Source organism: Conger conger, chromosome 6 (genome assembly GCF_963514075.1).
Source record: "Conger conger chromosome 6, fConCon1.1, whole genome shotgun sequence".
In the NCBI taxonomy this organism is placed as follows: Eukaryota; Metazoa; Chordata; class Actinopteri; order Anguilliformes; family Congridae; genus Conger; species Conger conger.
This window is the reverse complement of record NC_083765.1, coordinates 60,514,526-60,538,146: the sequence shown is the minus strand read 5'-3', so window position 1 is coordinate 60,538,146 and position 23,621 is coordinate 60,514,526. Positions and strand designations below refer to the sequence as shown.

Sequence of the window (23,621 nt, the reverse complement as noted above, 5' to 3'; positions counted from 1 at the left end):
CCAAGGACAAGCCTTGTGGAGTCACGGACAGGCCTCTCCTTATTTCAGCAAAAGAAAAGCTGAATGGTCAAACAAAGCCCATTCATCTCACCAACACACCCACACACACACACACACACCCACAGGTCACTATGGAAGGTGAAAAAGGGTTTCTGATTGAAAGGTCTCTCTCATTCAGCTCACAACATCCAGGTGGACTTTCTATTTCCCTCTCACTCTCCATATCCCCGTGTCATTGCGGGGGAGGAAACTGAACCACCTGATCCTGTGTCAGTCTGTATGTGGGTCCCCATGTTGTGTATGCCTCTGGTTGGCATCGGGTCTTATCAAGAGACATGAGGGCCCACACTGCAGAAACCAAAAAATAACCAATATTTTAGTCTTTTTACTATCGATTTTACTTTTTTCTAAGATAAAAATATTGCCAATGATGTAAGACAGTGACTAATTTCAAATTCGCATTTGTGTGTGTGTGTGTGTGTGTGTGTATGTATATATATATATACATACACACACAGTACTGTGCAAAAGTCTTAGGCACCTGTGTAACATTCTGTACAGATAAGATTCTTTCAAAAATTATAAGGTTTTATATGAAAGGTCCTAAATAAACGTGCTATATATTTTACATTACATTTTAGTAATTTGGCAGAATAGTTAAAAACTGAGTAAAATCAATATTTTTAGTGACCATTCTTCGGCGTTGGAACTGCATCACTTTTCTGAGATAGCCAACGCTGTCCTGCCGGAGGTTGTTCCGAGCATGTTGGAGAACTTGCCACAGTTCTTGTGCAGACTTTGGTTGGCTCCTTGCTTCTGATCTCAGACAGCCTTGATCAAGTTTTTATGTAAAAAGTAGTCAATTGCTTATAGTAATATGTTGCTTTTTAAATTAAATGCAAAAATGTCTCTGTAAAATTAAATCTTATAAATAAAAAAAGCATATATATATTCCACTTTATTAGGAACATTTTTACTTTATTACACCTACTTATTCATGCGATTATCTAATCAGCCAATTATGTGGCAGAAGTGCAATGCATACAATCATGTAAATACTGAACTGCTGATCCCCTGATGCACACTAGTCTCTATAGAGTTTGCAAAGAATGGTGCAAAAAAACAAAACAAAAAATCCAGTAAGCAGCAGTTCTGCAGACAGAAACGCCTTGTTAATGAGAGAAGTCAGAGGAGAATGGCCAGACTGGTCAAAGCTGACAGGAAAGTGACAGTAACGCAAATACCACACATTACAATAGTGGTATGCAGTAGAGCATCTCTGAACACACAGGGCATCATAAGTCTTAAGTGGATAGGCTACAGCAGTAGAAATCTAAAATAATAGAAGCCCAATGAATACCTAATCACTGAGTGGATGTTTATATATACAGTGGCAAGAAAAAGTATGTGAACCCTTTGGAATTACTTGGTTTTCTGCATTAATTGGTCATAAAATGTGATCTGATCTACATCTAAGTCCCAAGTATAAACAAACTCAATGTGCTTAACCTAATACCACACAAACAATTATAATATTTCATGTCTTTATTGGACACATCCATTGAACATTCACTGTGCTGGTGGAAAAAGTAAGTGAACCCTTGGATTTAATAACTGGTCGAACCTCCTTTGGCAGCAATAACCTCCAACAAGCGTTTCCGGTAGCTGCTGATCAGACCTGCACAACGTTCAGGAGGAATTTTGGACCATTCTTCCTTACAGAACTGCTTCAGCTCAGCCATATTCTTAGGATGTCTGGTGTGAACAGCTCTCTTGAGGTCATTCCACAGCATCTCTATTGGATTCAGGTCTGGACTCTGACTGGGCCACTCCAAAAGGCGGATTTTCTTTTTTTGAAGCCATTCTGTAGTAGATTTACTTCGATGTTTAGGGTCATTGTCCTGCTGCATCACTCAACTTCTACTGAGCTTCAGCTGCCGGACAGCCACCCTGACATTATTCTGTAGGATACCTTGATAAACTTCATTTTAAAGTTTAAAATTCATTTTCCCCTCGATGATGGCAAGCGGTCCCGGCCCCAAAGCAGCCCCAAATCATGATGCTCCCTCCACCGTACTTCACCGTTGGGATGATGTTTTCATGTTGGTATGCAGTGCCCTTTTTACGCCATACGTAGCGCTGCGTGTTCTTCCCGAACAATTCAACCTTGGTTTCATCAGTCCACAAAACATTTTCCCAGTAGCGTTGTGGAGTGTCAAGGTACTCTTTGGCAAACTTCAGGCGTGCAGTGATGTTTTTTTTTGGAAAGCAGCGGCTTCCTCCGTGGTGTCCTGCCGTGGACACCATGCCTGTTCAATGATTTGTGTATGGTAGACTCATGAACAGAGATGTTAACCAGTTCCAATGATTCCCTCAAGCCTTTAGCTGTTACTCGAGGCTTCTTTTTACCTCACTGAGCATTCTGCGTTGAGTCAACTTGGCGGGGTGCCCACTTCTAGGGAGAGTAGCCACAGTACTAAATCGTCTCCATTTGTAGACAATTTGTCTAACTGTGGACTGGTGAATACCTAAAGTCAGGAGATTGGAGATTACTTTGTAACCCTTTCCAGTTTTATGCAAGTCAACTATTTTTGATCGTAGGTCTTCGGAGAGCTCTTTTTTGCGAGGCATGGTTCACATCAGCAGATGCTTCTTGTGAATAGCAAACTCAAAAAGTTTGAGCGTTTTTTATAAGTCAAAGTAGGTCTACACCTCGCTCCAATCTCGTTTCATTGATTGGACTCCAGGTTTGCTAACTCCTGACTAATTAGCTTTTGTTGAAGTCATTAGCATAAGGGTTCACTTACTTTTTCCACCAGCACTGTGAATGTTTAATGGATGTGTCCAATAAAGACATTAAATATTATAATTGTTTGTGTGGTATTAGGTTAAGCACATTGAGTTTGTTTATACTTGGGACTTAGATGTAGATCAGATCACATTTTATGACCAATTAATGCAGAAAACCAAGTAATTCCAAAGGGTTCACATACTTTTTCTTGCCACTGTATGTGTGTGTATATATATATACACATACAGAAATTGTCCTGCTGGTTAGTTAGCCTGTCTGGTTGGCTTCGCATCAGGGGGTAATGTTACAGTATATCACACAACAGGCTAGTTGGGTAAGCTCACCAAGTATTCCGATTCAAAAGAAAAATAATAATTGTGTGTCTGTGAGACACACAAGTGATGAAATGTAATCTTATTCTAGGTGTGCCTGCGTTGCTGCATAAAATTACTATTTCAAACGCTGTCACTCATAAAATAGGATGCCTTCCATTTGGTTCAAGTTCATTTTTGAAACTCTTTGAAACACCAAAAAGTGGAAGTATCTGAGAGGCGAAGGAAACGCGTGTACTCTTACCAGGCGCTACTGGGACATGGTTAATTAAATTTTGTTCTCATTTATCTGACTCCAAAAGATAAGTTCAACTGCTGCTCTGTTCTATCAGTTCGACAAAAGGAACTGCAGATGTCTGCCAATAGTGTGGCTCTACATAATCGTTATCGATCTGTGTAGAGACAGACGTGCCTCTGGCCTTTATAGCCTACAATGATACAATTATGTATCTTGTGACGGCACTAGTGTAGCAAGTGACAACGGGGTGCAGGTATCTTATGTTGTCTGTCTGTTAGGACTCTAAACTTCTAAGTGTGCAGTGATGCAAGTCAAGAGGATGCAGGTTAAAATGAATTCTATTTATTCAACAATGTGCAATGCAGAAATATAATTACAATGTGGAAAGGTGTAATATGAATGGCTATGCCCGAATGGTGCGCAGGAGGTCGTATTAGCAAGTCTCCTAGAACCATTCCACGTTTCTTTCTATATACCCAGGGTTTGCAGAAAAACAACAAATCATCAAATAAAGAGTCACAAAATTGCGCAAACAACAACGGTCCTGCTGATGTTATCTCTGTGTGTCTAACAAACCTGGTACCTTTTTAGGACAGCTTAACTTGCATTACCTGTGGTTTATTTCTAAATCTTTATTCAGCGACCAGTGTACTACACCACCAATGACACCAAACTATTTCCCACAACATTAGCTATCTAAAGACACCAAACACTGTATGTGGAAAACCCATGGTTTATACAGTACTATTTCAACTTAACTGTTCTGGGAGCATTCCACTGAGGTGGCAGAATTGCAGCCAATGATGGGAGCTGTATGGGTGGGAGCACTGTCTCTTCATCAAACCTTGCTGACCCTGTGTCAACATGGTAAACACTGTCTGTTTCCTTCTGGGGGTCTGTAGGGAGGCACATTTATGTAAAAGGACCTACACTCTGCTGCTTACCCTTTAAAGGGACAATAGGTAAGATTTTTGTGTTACAACATTGTTACATGACCATTGTATATCCCTTCCTATCATTGAAAAGGGCTCACTGCCATGTTGACTCACCCTCTACCTGCGTTTATAGTCCTTACGTTTCAAAATATACAGTTGACAGCCGATACTCTGTACCAAAACATTGTATAACTGTACAATAATTCAAGCTCATTGGTTGAAAATTGGTTCTAATTGCCACAGCGAATGGCATTTCAACATAAGCGCGTTTACAGAGAAGGGGGAGGGATAAACAGTGTTGTGGTTTGAAGGTGTTTGTTGCTGCTGTTCCTCTCTTGACCATTAGAAGTCAGAAATTACCTATTGTACCTTTAACTTAAAACAAGCTCATATTTTCTACTTGAGTGAGAAAGAAATAAGATGCTTTTTACAGGGATTTTTTTTTAATGCATTTTTTAGTGCTATACCACATAATGCAGAACTGCTGCTTTTGCCAAGGCTCAGCTGGTGACCAAAGCCTGAGCACAGCCAGAGAATTGACCGATGGTGACGGCCTACAAGTTGTAAGATGGGCAAAATGTCAAACCACACATTGATTATGTTTATCTTAGAATTTCATCTGATTTTCATCTTCCTATTTATGAGCACATTTTTTACCTGGGTAATGGATAATATCAGGGCTGATGAACCCAAAATGTAGTTAACAGCCGAAAAGGATATCAAGAATTGCTATTTGTTTTTGCTGCTGTGCCTGTAGATTGTTAAATGTTCTTCATCGTTTTCAAGATATAAGATGCCTTCCAAAATGTCATGATTGGCTGGGCCTAGATGTGGGCACATGTTTGTGGAAAGGACTGCAGTGGGAACTTTGTATGGATACAGTGCTGTGTTCTGATAGGGTTAACAAAACAAGCCTGCTCTGAGCTGTGGCTTTACTATAGCGTTTGGTTCTGATAGCATTAGCACGTTAGCCCACTATGGGGATAGACTTGAGTACGGTGAAAGGTTCTGATAGCATTAGCACGTTAGCCCACTATGGGGATAGACTTGAGTACGGTGAAAGGTTCTGATAGCGTTAGCACGTTAGCCCACTATCGGGATAGACTTGAGTACGGTGAAAGGTTCTGATAGCATTAGCACGTTAGCCCACTATGGACATAGACCTGAGTACGGTGAAAGGTTCTGATAGCATTAGCACGTTAGCCCACTATGGACATAGACCTGAGTACGGTGAAAGGTTCTGATAGCGTTAGCACGTTAGCCCACTATAAGCTGGGACTTCAGTGCAGTGATAGGCCACAGATCAGCACAGTTTGACTTGTCAGGTGAATGTGGGAGGAGCCAACCAAATAGTAGAAGATGGGGGACCTTGTCCATGCACCATCACTTATTGGCAGGCAGTGCAAACCCACAGCAACATCTTTGATCTGTGCTTACCGATTCCCATACTGTTAAGTTTTTTAGCCCTCCCCCTGTCTCTTAATTGTTTTTGGGGTGCTTTGGTGCGTGGATGCTTAAAATCATTTCCACCTGCTTGATTTCATTATCCTGCTCCAAGCTTCCAGAAATAGCCCTGTGCTCCTGCCAGCAAAGTCACTTTGTCAGCCCGGATTAATTGCCCACTGTATTAGTGATGACTGTTCATGATGCCCGTATTGCGCTGGACCGGACTTGTGATTTTTGGTTGGAAGGCATGGAAAGCCTCTGAATGGGGGAAGCTAGCTTCGGCCAATCCCCCCCCCCCCCCCCCCCCCTCCCAATTCATTCACAATGGTGAAAGAAATGTGCCTGGTTAGTATTAACATTAGTGTCTCTCACTGCTCGGTGCCGTTCTGAGTGGACAGGACGTTTACCCGCCTGTAGAAGCGCTTTGCGTGAGGAGCACAGAGTGTAAAGCTGTTGTTCGCAGGGTCAGCGTGAGCTGGTGACATGGAGCTGTAGAAACATCTGCGCTTCTGCGACGTAAACAGTCACAACCGTCCGCATCGTGACATCGTGACTCTGCGGGGGCAGGGCTGTCGTTCGGCTCGGCTGCGGAGAGAGCGATTTACATCATTTACTCTCCCGTGTCTTTAGCTCTTCACAATTATTTGGCCCCGCTTCCTGCCCCGCCCTCCGGAGGTGCAAAATCTCTAACCGACGTGCAAACTTTCGCAATGAGTGGCGCACGCGGCGACTGAACCATCGCCGACACCTTGATGAGAAAGTCATAATTTCCACTCACGTGTTTAACCCACAAACGTTTCCTGTTCCTGACTGAGAAATGGCAACGTTTGTTTTTTTCGTATGTGTCACTAATGAAGCTAACGGTTTGTTGGTCGTTTTGAGAAAAGGATCCTGGGTCGTTGCTGGTTCCTGTGCAGTTCCTCCTCCCCAGGCCTACCTGCCTGGTATCTGAGCTCTGTGTTTCCTTAGGAAGGTAGAGAAGATGCCAATGGAGCTGGCCTCTTATTCCATATCTGCACATATGAGGAGAAACCAAACTCTGAGAGCAAGCTTGGCCTTCTTTTTAATTTGGTTGTGTGTTTTAGAGAGAGGGGGTTTGAGAAAGAGAGTGTTTGAGAAGGAGGAGAATCGAGCAGGAGAGAGCAGAAACAGGATGATAAATAATGAGCAGGCCCAGGAGTGGGGTAGAGGAAGCTGCAGAGAGGCTCAAGCAGGGCGCGATGAAGAGGGAAGGAGCAGATGTGTGAGAGAGAGCTGGTGAGCGAGGGATGACAGAGGAGAGGAGAAGAGAGGGCCAGGCCAGGCCAATGGAGCCGGATGGCTGTTTATGTTTAGGCAGGAAATAAGCTGATACACTTGAGGTTATGTCATGTATAGAAGTTTAAAGATTAAATTGCACTCATAATGGCTGTTTTAATGGTGTAGAATTTAGAATTGGGGCTATGCTTTATACTCCCGTGTATGACTGCAATATAAATACTACAGAATTATGTTTCTGATTGGCATGACTGCTGACTCCACAGGTCGTGAACAGCAGATGTTACTTGAACACAAGTAGATGGCAGTACATCAACTGAAATGACTGGGGTGAAATGTCTCTGAGTTCAATGGAACTGGGCTGATAATAAATACCAATGAAATCCTGGGATCCAGGAAAGAAATGGATTTCATTTGTCCCTGCTTTCCCTCCGTCTCGTAGTGGAGAGATTATGATCCGATGAGGTATCCTGGGTCTCTGTCCCTCCCCCTCTTTCCCGAAGTGGTGTTTTTGTTTGGGGGGGAGGGTGGTCCTGGGTATGAATGAGTGCTGTATGCTCGGAGAAAGCCAGGGTGTCGTCGGCGCTCTCGTTGTCATGGAGAAAGTGGCCGTGCGGTCGAGGCTTTTCCAGGGAGCCGTGGGCGTGGGGGTCAGAGGTCAACCAACAGGATGAGCAATGAAGGTTTTCCGTTGACAAGAGCCGCAGAAGGAGTGTGTGTGTGTATATAGTGGGGGGGGGTGTGTGTGTGTGTGTGTGTGTATTTCTGCCATGGATTGTGCTCTCTTTTCACATTTTTTTTCATTGTGATGTGAGTTGAGATGTTGTTGGGTTGATGGGTAAACTCGGCTCTGGTTGTGAGGCTGGCAGAGAAGCCCCCTCAGCCTAACTGCTCATTAGCCAGTACACCAAGCTCTCATAAAGGGAAAAACGTGCTGTAATGTATTTCACTCCTAAAACAAATTTCATATTTCCCCCCCTTCGGAAACTAATGACTGTATAAATTCCATTGTGATAACATCACGCTGAAGGTGTGTAGTTTTGGGTGATGGAAGTGTTCATTGTTAATATCCAGCTATTTTTACTATTCACCCATGGTTAGGCTGTCAGAGTAGTATTGAGATACAGCATGCTTGTTTAGATTGCTAATCCCATTCTGTTCCTCATTAGAACACATGTGCGTCTGTGTGTGTGTGTGTGTGTGTTTATCTGCGCGTGAAGTTGTGGGGGAGTTGCACGTATGCGTACGTGTGTGTACACGCTGCAGCGCTGTTCTGTCACTCAGGACCTGGGTAACCCCCGCAGCACACACCCACAAACACCGCAGCGCTGTTCTGTCACTCAGGACCTGGGTAACCCCCGCAGCACACACCCACAAACACCGCAACCCATTATCCATGCATCTTCATCGTTAGGAGATTCTTTAATGGCTCTTTCAACAGTCTCTGAACTGGTGCCACCCGTGGTTCGTTTCATGTGGCTTAGTGCTGCCACCTCCTGCATAAGTCCTATTTAATTACGCAACTCCATGCAAGAGTGATGCGAGGTTGCCGTTTGGCGGTTAATTGAAATGAACATCGCTCTCTCCCTCTCCACCGTTGCCCCGCGTTACCCCGAGCGGCAGCGAGACTCGGGGTGGTGTGTTTTGCTTGCGGTTGCCACACGCCACGTTCCCCCCGGTGCGACTGCGTACCCCTGTGTGCTGAGAGTCCATAAACACAAGCCTTGCCAACCCCGGCCCTGATCCTCTCTATGACCCCCCGCCCCCCACACACTCTGCGCTGCTGTGCTGTGAGTAAGGCCGCCCTGACCTCTGAGGATTCGCGCACGGTTCGTATCGACGGCCGGTGTGGAGGTTGCCCAGCCGTGGCAGCGGTGTGTTTGTTTATGTTTTTCCCACACCCCCCCGGACTCCCCTCAGAAGACCCCTGTAGTAAACAGGTATTCCAAAATATTCCCAGCTCTGCCCGGAGGGCGTTAGGAACCTGTTCCCCCGCGAGCCCCCGCCGGCTCCCGGCACAGCGACGCAGCGGTGGGAAAAGCGTGCGTGGGCCAATTAGGTCCGTCCCTCCGCACTCGGGAGCAGTGCGCTGGGCTGGCAGAGCACACGGGGGGCCAGCACTGTTCCCACTGAAGCCTGCCAGAGCCTAGCGACCAATCACCAGCCAGGGCTTCTCCCGCTTCCAGAGCCTAGCGACCAATCACCAGCCAGTGCTTCTCCCGCTTCCAGTGCCTAGCGACCAATCACCAGCCAGCGCTTCTCCCGCTTCCAGTGCCTAGCGACCAATCACCAGCCAGGGCTTCTCCCGCTTCCAGAGCCTAGCGACCAATCACCAGCCAGCGCTTCTCCCGCTTCCAGTGCCTAGCGACCAATCACCAGCCAGCGCTTCTCCCGCTTCCAGAGCCTAGTGACCAATCACCAGCCAGCACTTCTCTTGCTTCTAGAGCCTAGGGACCAATCGCCAGACTGCACTGCTTTCGCTTCCAGAGCCTAGCAACCAATCAGCAGCCAGCTCTGCTCGCTCTCAGAAAGGAAGTGCTCGGGGGAGGTGACCTTTGACAGAACGTGGGCTGAGCTTAATGTGTTCCTCTTTGTTTCTTTTTGTTTAGATTTTTCCTTTCGACAGGAAACCAGCAGGGCTACTATGAGCGGGTGGGGAATCCCCCTCTCAGACGCCGGTGCGTAGAGGTGCGGGGGTTTGTGACTCACGCTCGGCCCCCTGTGTCTGCCTGGTCTGACTGACCTGCGGTGTCACCCGGTGGTCTGGCCCCTGCACTGCCTAGTGCCAGCAGCAGTCCAACAGCAGTGCCTGTCAGCACACACTGTGTTCCACTGAGGAACTGAATGGGATTGTGAATCAAGCTGAAATCAAGCTTGCAATACTAAATACACCGTTATATATACAGTTCCCTGTCAAAGCTTTAGGGAGTAGCACAATAATATCAATATTTCCCTGCCTAAGATTTAGTGAGTGGTACAGTAATATCAACATTTCCCTGCCTAAGATTTAGTGAGTCGCACAGTAATATCAACATTTCCCTGTCTAAGATTTAGTGAGTGGTGCAATAATATCAACATTTCTCTGTTATGGGTTTAGTGAGCAGCATAATCAAATCAATATTTCCCTGCGTTTGTCAGCCTGCTCTGCTCACAGGTTTATTATCCACATTTCTGAAATATCAATATTTCCCTGTGAGAGCTTTCCTGTGAGATGTGGTGACATCGACATTTTCCTGACAGACCTTCAGGGTGAGAAGCAGTGTGATATCAACATTTCCAAGCCATTTCCGAGCTGTGGTGTGAGAAGCACACTGATATACTGGAGAAATAATTTTATTATGTGCGCGGTCGCTTGCAATGTCTAACGTGTCCCAATCAAGCGGATAAAATGTTAAATCTGGATTTTGCTACATTTGCTCCGAGAAAGTAGTCAAAAGAAGGCAGTTAGTTTTGGCATCCTAATCTGATGTAGATTCTGGATTTCAGTCAAAGCAGCCAATCATCTTCGATTTGCATGAACACTCCCAGGCACATCTTAACCTTGAGTGTGGAATCGTTGCGTTATTAGCGGACAACCAACAAGCCAAGATTAATGAAACTGTTGAATGTCATTGGTAATCATTCACGTCGGGTGCCCTACCTGGTTGCCGGTCAGCTAGCCGCCCATTACATGGCCTTCCAAAGCAGGAATGGTTGGCTGCAGTTTATATTTGAGGGACACATCCTGGCAAGAGAGATGTGTGCTCCACTTTTCGCCCACCATGGCGATGCACACTAGAATGCTGGCTTCACTGCAAGGCAGGTGTTGAACAGAGGGGATGAAACATGTATGGTATAGTCTCTGCCGGATAATTTAGGGGCAGGAGATGGGAGGGACACTTCTGTCATTCCCAATCAGCTGACCAATCAAGACAGAGCAGACCTCCAACACCTACCCAAAATGTCCTGCTTGAAAAGAAAGAAACGGTGAATGTTTTTTATTTTGGATTTAAATGTTTTTCTTTTTATGAACCTCATCAACATGTTTGTTAGTCCTTGTGGAATAGTATTAAATTGCCAAAATAGAAATGCGGACCTTTAAGGTTCTCTCGCCATGAATGACGATGTCCGTGTACTGTTATGTGGTGCATTACACAACTGGGTACTTCCTAACACTCATTACAAAGGGTGGTGACATTGTCAGATAAGATGAATATGCAGGTGTTCTTTGTTAGCAAGTCCTTTTTCAATTGATATATGTATTAATTTCAGCATTGCTTTGCCATGTGCAGTTGTCTACCCAGCCTGCCGGTAATTGGTAATGTCAGGAAAGAGTGAAGGTGTTGATGCCAGGGGGGTGTCATGAGCGTAGGGCTCATGGGATATCTTCTCACCTGCACCCCCCAGCCCGCAGACTTCCCACGCCAGCCACACTGTCTGTTAATCATTTTGTTATGATGTGCTAATGATGCAATCTGTGGTTAAGGGGGTAGAGCTCAGTGCCAGGAGGTGTGTGTGTGTGCGTGTGCGTGTGCGTGCGCGTGCGCGTGCGCGTGCGTGTGCGTGCGTGTGTGTGTGTGTGTGTGTGTGTGCGTGCGCGTGCGTGTGTGTGTGTGCGTGTGCGTGCGTGTGCGCGTGCGTTTCTGCTGGTGCCTGTGTGCACATGTGCTTGTGTTTGTGTGTGTTTGTGCATGTCTGGTGTGTGTTCTTGTGTGTGTGTGTGTGTGTGTGTGTGTGTGTGTTTGTGCATGTCTGGTGTGTGTTCTTGTGTGTGTGTGTGTGTGTGTGTGTGTGTTTGTGCATGTCTGGTGTGTGTTCTTGTGTGTGTGTGTGTGTGTGTGTGTGTGTGTGTGTGTGTGTGTTTGTGCATGTCTGGTGTGTGTGTGTTCTTGTGTGTGTGTGTGTGTGTGTGTGTGTGTGTGTGTGTGTGTGTGTGTGTGTGTGTGTTTGTGCATGTCTTGTGTGTGTGTGTGTGTGTGTGTGTGTGTGTGTGTGTGTGTGTGTGTGTGTGTGTTCCCATGTGTTCTGTTTTCCGGGGGGTGGGAACTGCATGAACATCGTCACAGGGGAGGGGATGAGAGGCAGAGAGAGGGAAGAGGGGACCAGCATCACACACATCACACACATCATACACACCAGCATCACACACATTAGCATCACACACGATGGGCAGACCTGTGACACAGTTGGTCGGGGTTGGTCCCCCACTGTTACACCTGAGATGATGTAGATGGTATGTAGCAGCCTATAGCCTACTGCTTTCATCTAAATCAACTAAGTCACTTTGGATGAAAGAAAGAGTCAGCTAAGTGACTGTAATGTAATAAAATACCTTGCTTCAGTTGAGCCAATTTACCTGTTTTACATTTACAGGTAACATTGAATGAAATGTGTGTTAATATCCACTCTTGCTGTTTTGTGGAGCATGGTGAAATCGCTTTGATCACTCATAAGACCTTATGAATGTTTGACTAGGATTAGGCCACAAAGCCCATCTTGGCTTGTCACATGGGCTGCTCATCCATCGGCTGGTCAGAATCGCCCTTGTGTCCACTTCGCTTAACCTTTCCGGGTTATTGTGTTTGTCCAGTCCTTATTTGAAGGTCTTGCTGTAGAAACATTAAATTACACTTATTTAGCTGACACTTTTATCCAAAGCGACTTACAGTTGATTAGACTCAGCAGCGATCAATCCCCTCCCCTGCAAAATTGTGGGGTTAAGGGCCTTGCTCAAGGGCCCAACTGCTGCACTGATCATATTGTGGCTACACTGAGGCTTGAAGCAGCAGCCTTCCAGGTCCCAGTCAAGCACCTTCGCCCCAAAACACTGCTGTGTGCTGTGTGAACCCGATGTTAATCACCGAGGGGACGTCCCCGGTTGTTTATTTCACCAGGTTGTTTCCCATTGGTCTGACCGCCCACCCGTCTCTCTCCGCAGGCCGCGCTCGGTGGGGGGCCACGGCCGGATGCACTGGGGCCCCAGCTGCTCCCAGAACCGCGCCCAGGAGCCGCGCGGACGGCACCGCCTCTCCACCGTCATCCAGCCCCTGCGCCAGAGCGCCGGGGAGGTGGTGGACCTCACGGTGGACGAGGAGGGTGAGGACGCTTACGCACGCGCGGGCGGCCATGCTCCACGCCAACGCTGCCCTCACCACTTTATTCTGTTTCCATGGCAGGTCTTTGCATCGCACTGGGTGTCCATGTCCCACACTGCAAAAATCACAAGCATTTTCTTTACTGCAAATCTTATGTCTTTTATTTTATTTAACACTAAAATATCAGTTTGACTCAATTCAAGATTTTCCAATTGAATAAGAAAATTTCACTTGTCATTAACTTAACATTAACTTAATGCAAGCAGTTGTTTTCTACTTGAGGAAGAAAATAAGGCATTGAGTCTCATTACAATAATAAAATTTGTTAAGAAGGTAATTTTTTGGCGGTGCATGCATGCACTTCACTTAGGCTAAAAGCGCACGTTCCCAGACCTGCTGGCTGAAAACCAAGAGGCTTTGCTACAGATTACGATACCATGACCTGAAACTTTCAAGACTTGAACCAATTTCGCCACAAGCATGCTTTCAATAATTCACTATATCCACATAAATTCTCAGTTTTTAAAGCTGTGCATGAGCATTCCCCCCGACCAGTCAGATACAGATAAGGGAACCGACATAATTATGAACACACCAACACATGAATTCTGAAATGCAAGAGCCGTAATGGTGGCCATGCTATCCACATTTAGCTAGTCCATTTACCAAGCAAAACATGCAGCTGTCTGCAGGTATCCTCTGTACCCACATACACAGTGAAGCTAAGACACATGCAGTATACACACACACAAATTGTTGTTACACACATGCCTTTTACGCGTTTACTTGGGCAGTCTAACACAGACTCGTTTACACACTACATAGCCACGTACCATAACCCCGTTAATTTCCCATGGTTTTTGTACAGATTTTTCCACCATTACTCAAGCGTGTGATTTCCATGGCAGTGACTCAACTCCCAGGTCAGGCTCAAATTGAAGTGTTGAGAGGGAGCAGATTAGTGGTAATTCACTGGAATTGGAATGGAATTGGTTTCACAGTCATCCCAACAGAATAACTGCTGTCACACAATATTTTAATGCCCCCCTCTTGTGATTTAAGTGAGCTAAAGGCCTGTCAGATTCTACATTTCAGCATGGCCTGCGCTTGGTAATATTAGACGCTGACTGCATGAGTGTGTTCGTTGAGCCCAGCGGAGAGTTTCCGTGGGGTTTCATTTATTCTTTGAAAAAATCAATTAACGTTTCTCAGATGTGACAGTTTATTTAAAAATGTGCGTGTGAGCACGAGTAATCAGAAATAATCAATTTCCTTTCAGAACACTCAAGTCTTCCTCCAGTGAAGTTTTATAATATACTAAAAAAAGGTTAAGACATAGATAATTAAAGTGGTCTTATTTTTGAAGAACTGATCATAATTCAAGCCTCCTAAGGAGCACTTCTTCATGCTTTACCTGTACCGTTCTAGCTGCTGTTCTGTTACGGCTTCTCATAAAATCTAATTGTATGCGCTAATGTCATTTCTTTGTTGGCCCTTGGGATAGGAAGGCTGGCTAAAGTCGGTCTTAACAAGCGTCCTCGTCTTATATTTAGACTTAATCTTATTTCTATTACTTTTTTGCTAAATGAGACAAAAAAAACTGCAAATGAGGTGAGAACATTTGACTCATTTCAACATTTGCCAATGAGGTGAGAAAAAAGATCTTAAGTCTTATTGCAAGACTAAAAAGGCTGGTTAAGACGGTCACTTTTTGCAGTGCAGGAGCTGCAATGCATCTGGTAGCACTTCTCCTTGTCCATGCTGGAGATTAAAAATGGAATATGTTCCTCCAGGCTCCGCTGGTGTTATTTTTAGCATCACTCAGGTGTGGCCATTTTGTGATTCCTCTAAATAAACCGCATCGCAGAGACCTGCCCTGCGGCCAGAACGATTCGTCTTGCCCGCTCAATGCCGCTTTAGCACTTTGCGATACTAATTCATTTTCAGTACTTTCTCTTTATGACCAGCCCCCACCAACGATTGATGATACGAGACCACGGGAGCCCAAATATAACGAACGCGCCATTTGTATTCCGTAGAGGAGGAGAAATTAATTTCTGCATATTAAGAAAAGCTAGATGGAAAGCGCTCCCAAGAATGCTAATGAGTCGCCTTCCTCTTTAGTGGCTATTACCGTGGACACAGCCAGGGCAGGCCGGACTATGTACACTGCACAAACAAAAGCAAAGTCAAGTATTTTAGTCTTATTTTTAGGCTTAAACTCTTATTTGAGTAAGACAAAATGCTGCAAATGAGGTGAGACAGTTTGACTCCAATGCCTATATTTTCTACTTAAGCAGACAAAAAAAGATTTTAAGTCTCATTACAAGAAGACAGACTTCTTCTTGGAGTGTATAGGCCATCTCACTGATCTCTGCCTTGTTTTCTCTGTTATTCCATTTTTTTGCTCTCACGTCTCTCCCTGAGGCTGTCCAGACCACGATCCTGACATTGTTGATACAGACTGTTGTCGAACTTGAGATGTGTGTTATTATAGTTTCCAGCCCCTTTGCAGTCACTTTAATTATTTTTTTTTATTTTTTTTTGCTCTCAGATCTCTCCGTAGTGCCAACTACCTCCGAAAGCTCCCGCCCCCAGCCAATCAGCTCTGCCTCCCCCTCCTCTTCCCACAATGCCTCTACCTCAGAGCCCCCCCGCGAGGGCCCCGGACCCCCCAGCGGCGCCCCCCTGCCCAACGGCCTGCTGGGAGTGCAAGCACACAGTGGCGCAGCAGGGGGTAAGGACAGGTTGCCTGGTGGTGGGGTGGACTGGCAACTGGAGAGTTGCTGATTCAAGCGCACGGTCAGCATATAGGGTTGCTGATTTGCATCTGGAGAGATTAAGTTGGGTCCCTAAATGAAAAAAGAACCCTGCCATTGGGCCCTTGAGCAAGGCCCTTGACCCAGACACCCCCCACCTGGGGCAATATGGGCCTTGCTCAAGGGCCCAGCTGCACTGATTTTATTGCTGTTACACTGGAGCTTGAACCACTTATAGGTCCCAGTCAGGCACCTTAGTCACAAGGATTCAATCGATTTAATTGTGCGTAGTTTATGAATATGAAAATGGTTGTTAAAGTGAATATTGTTTGTGCCTTGCAGATGATTCAAGACGGGGCTCCTCTGGGTTTTCGGGGGAGGGCGGGGGTGCGGCCCTGCCCCGCCTGCCCTCCTGCTGCCCCCAGCACTCCCCCTGCGGGGGCGGTCCCTCCCCGGGGCACCTGCCTCTCGGCCACGCCCACTCCAGCTGCATGCAGGCCCCGCCCCCCCAACAGGCCCTCCCCCCTCAGCACGGCCACGCCCACCACTTCCACCACCACCACCATGCCCCCTCGGCCCCCGTCGCCCTGGCCTTCCCCGATCCCAGCTGCCCCCCCGCCCCCGTCACCCTGGCCTTCCCTGAGCCCAGCTGCCCCCTGGAGCGCCCCCCCGCCATGCCGGCTCCCTGTGGGGGGGTCGGCAGCTCCAGTGGCCCGTACCACGACCAGGTAGGGCCAGTTCAGTTTCACTCATGTAGCCCTTTTAGATGTCCTCCTGCCATTGCCCATGGCCTCAGAACTGGAGTTGGTCCCTGGGCACTGCACTGTGGCTGCCCACTGCTCCTCTGTCACTAGGATGGGTAGAGGACACGTTACCCGACGGGGTTCAATAAAGCAGGTCTTTTCACAGAAGGCTGTGAGAAAGACACTTCACCGAGTAGCAGAATACTAGCCCTGAGCCTCCAAATGGCTCATGAGGTAAAGAACTCCCTAGAGGTGAGAGAAACCCTCAAACTCCCCGATGGGAAGACGTGGAAAGGGCCGATGTCGATGCTCAGCTGGCCAGTAGGTCGAGTTGGTCATCTGACCTGCACTCACCTTCAAGCAGAGGTCTCCAAAGAGGTTCAGGACAGGGTCTGCTCATTTTTATTGTTGCTTAGCAATTAATTCAAATCATTTCAGAGCAGTTCATTACACAGTTAGTGATTTGAAGGTAAAAACAAAGCCCAGCTCACCCAGTTCACTCTCCAGGGATTGTTTTCACCTGGGATGACTTGGAAGAAAATCAGTATGCGTGCTGTATGTGGCTAACATGCACACTTCACTGGTTACGGTGGGAAGGGACATTTAAAAAAGGGAACAATGACATTAACGCGCCTCATTTATTCTATACTGCTGTTTGGGGAGTGCTGCTGACAAGCTCACCAGACTGTTTTGATGGCTGTATTTGTCCTGATTTTTAAAATAGTGTTCTTGCTCATCATTCTTTAGCTAATTTCCTTTCCTCTCGTTCGTGAGCTGCGGCCGGTGGCTGTGGCGGTTTGTGATTACTTTGTCGGTTTATTTATATACATCTATCTTTTGTTGTCTAATATTAGATCTTTTGGTCAGCGTTTTATTTAAGACCATTTTTCCCACAAAAGGAAATCCCTTCATTTTAAGGAGAGTTGCAGGCTTTCTGTTTGTTTCATCTTTTGTGTTGTTACCCTGTAAGGAGAAGCTGAATCGAAATGCATTTATTCCTTTGTGTGTATTACAATATCCTCCATGTCTGCCCTCGAAAGCCTCTCCCCATCTTGGGTCATTTTAATTCATTGATCTTTTTACTTTGTCCAAGAAAGGAATTTGTGCTCCCAAGACCAACATCAGGCATCAAGTAGGCTAACTGGGACAACATGTTTACTATCTTCTTGTTTTTCATTGTTCTGTTAACCCATATATAGTCTATTAAGCCTCCAAGCTTCACAGTGTTGCAAAAAAATAGACATTTATTTTAATATTGTCATAGCCTTGTGCAGGTAAATGGCCACTGGCTACAGCCTCTGGAGTTATACAGTACTGTGCAGAAGTCTGTGGTACCTAGACTTTATTATATATATATGTTTATTTTTTTGTGTGTGTTAGTATAAAATAACACATTAGAGTATTCATTTTACAAAAGATTTAATTTTACAGAGACATTTTTGTATTTCATTTTTAAAAAGTAACATATTACTATAAGTAATTGACTACTGTTTACATAAAAATGTAAAAACTTAATCAAGGCTGTCTGATATAAGAAGCAAGGAGTCAACCAAAGTCTGCAGAAGAACTGTGGCAAGTTCTCCAACATGTTTGGAACAACCTCCCTGCTGATTGACTTATAGAACTGCAGGACAGCGTTGGTCACTCAGAGAAGTGATGCAGTTTTAACGCCGAAGGGTGGTCACAAAAAATATTGATTTGATTCAGTTTTTAACTACTCTGGTTCATTGAATTATTTTTTGAAAGAATCTTATCTGTACAGAATGTTATATAGGTGCCTAAGACTTTTGCGCAGTACTGTATATATATATATTTACCCTGGTTCTTTGGCTATCCTATGATCTCCGGGTCCTTTAGATGCCATTCTGTTTTTCCTAGTTCTGTAAGTAGTGCAAATTATTCCAGCTTCAAACCAGACCTGATCACCATTGCCTAGCAAATATAAAAAAAATTCTCCATGTTAATTTTAAGTAAAGCAAAAATAAGAGTGTGCGTAATTTCATGGACAGCTTTCATGGTTTCTAGTGAATTTTAGATTGATCTCTCTGTTAATTGCTCGCTGTTTTTCTTGCTCAGACATAAAGCTGAGATTGCGAGACTGGGTTGTTTTTTCAGGCCCCTTTGGTGAATTCCCTTATCAAATAAACATTAGGCATTTCCACCAACTAGAATGAACTCGAGTGTTGTGCAAAGCCCATAAAACCGTCTTTATGTGTGTTGTAAAACTGTAGTAAAAAAGGAGAGTAAACATTTGAAACCTAGACAAATGTGCCCATATGTATGTGTGTTACGAAACGGAAATGTAACAATGTGGTTTAATATACTGCAAGGATGCCTGCCATTTCTCTGGCATATGAGGGTTAGAGGACGCAACTACATGCGGTGAATTTAACGTATTAGCAGAAGGTTTGTATCAAAAAACAGTTACCATGACGCTTGGGCATAAAACTGAAAACTAAATGTTTTGACAGATTCCGGAGGAGCCGAACACAAGCATGTTTTTGACAGTAGGCCATGTGAGGATTTGTGCTGGAACATTCTCCCGCAGCAAGAATGAATGCTGCTTCAATAATTGTCCTTATTGTCCGAGCCGCTCCAATCAGAAGTGGCCCTCTTAATATTGGCTAGTGATGTTTGGATGGGGCTAAAGCCTTTCTGCGGCTGCAGTTCACATGTTCAGCGTGTTATGTGAAGGGGTGTGGCCATTGGCCAGGAGCTGCAGCCCCCCCCCAGCTTGCTCCCAGCAGAATGAACAGACGGGGCGTGGCCACTCTGATTGGAGTGGTACGTTGTGTTTCACACATAGTTAACCGATTAATAGGGCCACTTCTGATTGGAGCTCAATCCTCAGCACCCTTCTTCTTAGGTCAGGAGGCAAGAGCAGTCGTCTGGCAGTCGGAGGGTTGCCGGTTCGATCCCCTGCTCTGGGTGTGGCAAAGTGTCCCTGAGCCAGACACCTAACCCCCAAATGTTCCTGACGAGCTGGTCGGGGCCTTGCCTGGCAGCCTTTCACCGCTGGTGTGTGAGTGTGTGTGTGAATGGGTGAATGAGAAGTATTCATTGTAAAGCTCTTTGAATAACAGCGCTGTATAAATGTTAGCGTTGTTGCATCCGACTCTTCCCCCTCCGTCTCGGTCAGGCCACAGCCCAGGAGCGGAGGTGGCCGGAGCACAGCGTTCTCGTTTGCGCGGCCGGAAGCTCGCCGGCTTTTTGTTCTGGCTTCCGTGGCGTTTTGGCGCTTAAACTGGGCAGATCACACACGGGAGGGCGCTCTTCAGCCGCTGCTGCTCTCTGACCTGCATCCATATATATGGCCTGCATTTTAGAAATGCGTTTCCCCTCCAAAGTGCCCCAGTGCGAGAGTGCTTCAGACCCCCTTTTAGCCTCCAGTTCTTTTGTTTTTTATGTCCTGTCATTCCATTCCAGCTTTGTTCCATAGACAGTTGACAATAATTTTTTTTTTTTTTTTTTTTTTTTTTGCATGTTCATCCAAGGCAACAGGAAGTCACAGATAAAATAGGCAAATAAGTATAAAGCATGATGAGATGGGAGGGAAGACTGAGTTGGAGGAGCACCTTTAAGGTCCTCTGATCTGCCTGTTGCCCATAAGCCGGTGTGCGGAGGGCAGCTGCGCTTGGCGGTAATGATTAACCGCGTAATTCCCCTCTCTCTGACAGACTCTGCCAGTGGACCTGAGCAACAGTGCCATTCGGGGAAGCGGGAATGGCGGTGGTTTCCATGGCACCTCGGCCTTTGACCCCTGCTGCCCGGGGTCGTCTTCGCGGCCCCCAGCGTACGGGACGCAGGCTCTGGGGCCGGGGCAGGCCGGCGGTGTGGAGGCGTATGGCTCAGCCATGGTGACGCAGCCCCAGAGCCAACACCAACCCCAGCCCCAACTCTCCTCCTGCAGGCACTACCTGCACCCCTCCTGTGAGTACCACACCCCCTCCTGTGATCACCAAACCCCCTCCTGTGATTACCACACCCCCTCCTGTGAGTACACCCCCCTCCTGTGAGTACCAAACCCCCTCCTGTGAGTACCAAACCCCCTCCTGTGAGTACACCCCCCTCCTGTGAGTACCAAACCCACTCCTGTGAGCACCAAACCCCCTCCTGTGAGTACACCCCCCTCCTGTGAGTACACCCCCCTCCTGTGAGTACACCCCCCTCCTGTGAGTACCAAACCCCCTCCCGTGAGTACACCCCCCTCCCGTGAGTACACCCCCCTCCCGTGAGCACCAAACCCCCTCCCGTGAGCACCAAACCCCCTCCCGTGAGCACCAAACCCCCTCCTGTGAGCACCAAACCCCCTCCTGTGATTACCAAACCCCCTCCCGTGAGCACCAAACCCCCTCCTGTGATTACCAAACCCCCTCCCGTGAGAACACGCTGGCTCTGACACACACACACACACACACACACACACACACACACACACACACACACACACACACACACACACTCACTGTAGGTGGTGTAGGAGTAGCAGTACCCCTTCTCAATTCACATCATCGTGAGCTTTTTCAACAGTTCAACTGGTTTTTGTATTCTAGAGATCGGGGAATATTTTCTCACAGTTAAATGGGCTGAATGCTTTTTATTCCCTCTAGAAAGTTCCCTGCAGTGATGCACTTTGTCACAATCTGATTGTAAATGGTGCTATGCTAAATAAATATTGATTGACTCAATGTGTATCTCAAGTGGGGTCATCTAAACATGCAAGTTTATTACTGGATAAAGCACTGAAAGGGTGATTCTGTTTCAAACCTTCAAATAAATCTTTAAACATTCAAATTTGCCATGCAGACAGAACCGTAGAAGCTCTCCAGTTCTAGAAAATATGCACCTGAGTGTTGTAAAAAAATATTTGACACTTGTACTTGTGCTACTCCAAATGCCACAAGGCATCTCATACACTCATATTTACAAGCCCAATTCCAAAAAAGTTGGGATGCTTTGTAAAATGTAAATAAAAACAGAATGCAATGATTTGCAAATCTCATGAACCCATATTTCATTCAGAATAGATCATAGAAAACATATCAAATATTTAAATTGAGAAAATGTACCATTTTAAGGAAAAAATAAAGTAATTTTGAATTTGATGGCAACAACACGTCTCAAAAAAGTTGGGACGGGGGCAATAAAAGTCTGGAAAAGCAAGTAGTACTGAAAAGAAAGGAACATTTTGCAATTATGTTAATTGGCAACAGGCCAGTAACATGATTGGGTATAAAAAGAGCAACTTAGAGAGGCAGCGTCTCTCAGAAGTAAAGATGGGCAGAGGATCACCAATCTGTGAAAGACTGCGTCTACTAATTGTGGAAAAATTTCAGAATAATATTCCTCAACGTAAAATTGCGAAGACTTTGAAAATCTCATCATCTACAGTACACAATATAATCAAAAGATTAAGAGAATCTGGAGAAATTTCTGTGCGCAAGGGACAAGGCCGAAAACCAATACTGGATGCCCGTGATCTTCGGGCCCTCAGACAGCACTGCATTAAAAACAGGCATGATTCTGTAACAGAAATCACTGCATGGGCTCAGGATCACTTCCAGAAATCATTGTCTGTGAACACAGTTCGCCGTGCCATCCACAAATGGAAGTTAAAGCTCTATCATACAAAGAAGAAGCCATATGTGAACACGATCCAGAAACGCCGTCATCTTCTCTGGGCCAAAGCTCATTTAAAATGGACTGAGGCAAAGTGGAAAACTGTTCTGTGGTCAAACGAATCAAAATTTGAAATTGTTTTTGGAAACCATGGACGCCACGTCCTCCGGACTAAAGATGAGAGGGATCATCCGGCTTGTTATCAGCGCTCAGTACAAAAGCCTGCATCTCTGATGGTATGGGGATGCATTAGTGCCTATGGAATGGGCAGCTTGCACATCAAGGCACCATCAATTCTGAAAGGTATATAGAGGTTTTAGAGCAACACATGCTCCCATCTAGACGACGTCTTTTTCAGGTAAGGCCTTGCATATTCCAGCAAGACAATGCTAAACCACATACTGCATCTGTTACAACAGCATGGCTTCGGAGAAGAAGAGTCCGGGTGCTGAACTGGCCTGCCTGCAGTCCAGACCTTTCACCAATTGAAAACATTTGGCGCATTATGAAACGAAAAATAAGACAAAGAAAGACCCAGGACTGTTGAGCAGCTAGAATCCTATATCAGACAAGAATGGGACAACATTCCTCTCCCAAAACTCCAGCAACTGGTCTCCTCAGTTCCCAGACGTTTACGGACTGTTGTTAAAAAAAGAGGGGATGCTACACAGTGGTAAACATGGCCCTGTCCCAACTTTTTTTTTGAGACGTGTTGCAGCCATCAAATTCAAAATTACCTTATTTTTTCCTTAAAATGGGACAATTTCTCAGTTTAAATATTTGATGTTTTCTATGTTCTATTCTGAATGAAATATGGGTTCATGAGATTTGCAAATCATTGCATTCTGTTTTTATTTACATTTTACAAAGCATCCCAACTGTTTTGGAATTGGGCTTGTACATCTTCAGTGGTATTTGCTAAACTCTTGCCCAGTTTTCACCGGCTTTACAGGCTACACTGCAAAAACAAGCGTTTTATTCTTGTAATAAGACTAAAAACCAAATGGAGACATTGTGTCCTATTACTGTGTTCAGCTACTCACATTGTGCTCACACACAGTATTTCATTTTTATCATTTTTAAGATAGATTGCTGAGAATAATAGTATGCTTGAATGAGACCCTGCATAATGTCAAATTCCTTGACTCCATGAATTATAAAAAAATATATATACTTTTTTACTTTGTCAGATTATATAAGTACCAACGGGTCGGAATGTTCTCCATGTATTGAGGTGTTTGGTGGTGTCCTAAATAGGCCTTTTGGTTTCTTAGAGCCAAGTTAATTAATGCTTTAATTAAATGCATGTCGTTTCATTTGAAACCAAGTAATAAAGCGAAGCGAAGATGAAAAGAGGCTATCAGGGCCTTCTTGGGTTTCTTTGTAAAAGTAGTGTTTCTTGTGAAAGTACCTGCCGGTTAAACCAG

General features: G+C 45.5%; 1 protein-coding gene across 2 annotated transcripts in view; it reads left to right on the top strand.

Annotated features, from left to right (window-relative positions):
* Positions 1–23,621, top strand: part of LOC133131021 (E3 ubiquitin-protein ligase Arkadia-like) — a 52,479-nt gene that overhangs the window by 20,166 nt on the left and 8,692 nt on the right. For both annotated transcript variants that reach the window (XM_061246099.1, XM_061246098.1), the window contains exons 4-7: positions 12,917–13,074; positions 15,628–15,810; positions 16,175–16,560; positions 20,253–20,505. In XM_061246099.1, coding sequence (XP_061102083.1) covers positions 12,917–13,074; positions 15,628–15,810; positions 16,175–16,560; positions 20,253–20,505 — 980 coding nt within the window. The remainder of the gene's footprint in view (positions 1–12,916; positions 13,075–15,627; positions 15,811–16,174; positions 16,561–20,252; positions 20,506–23,621) is intronic.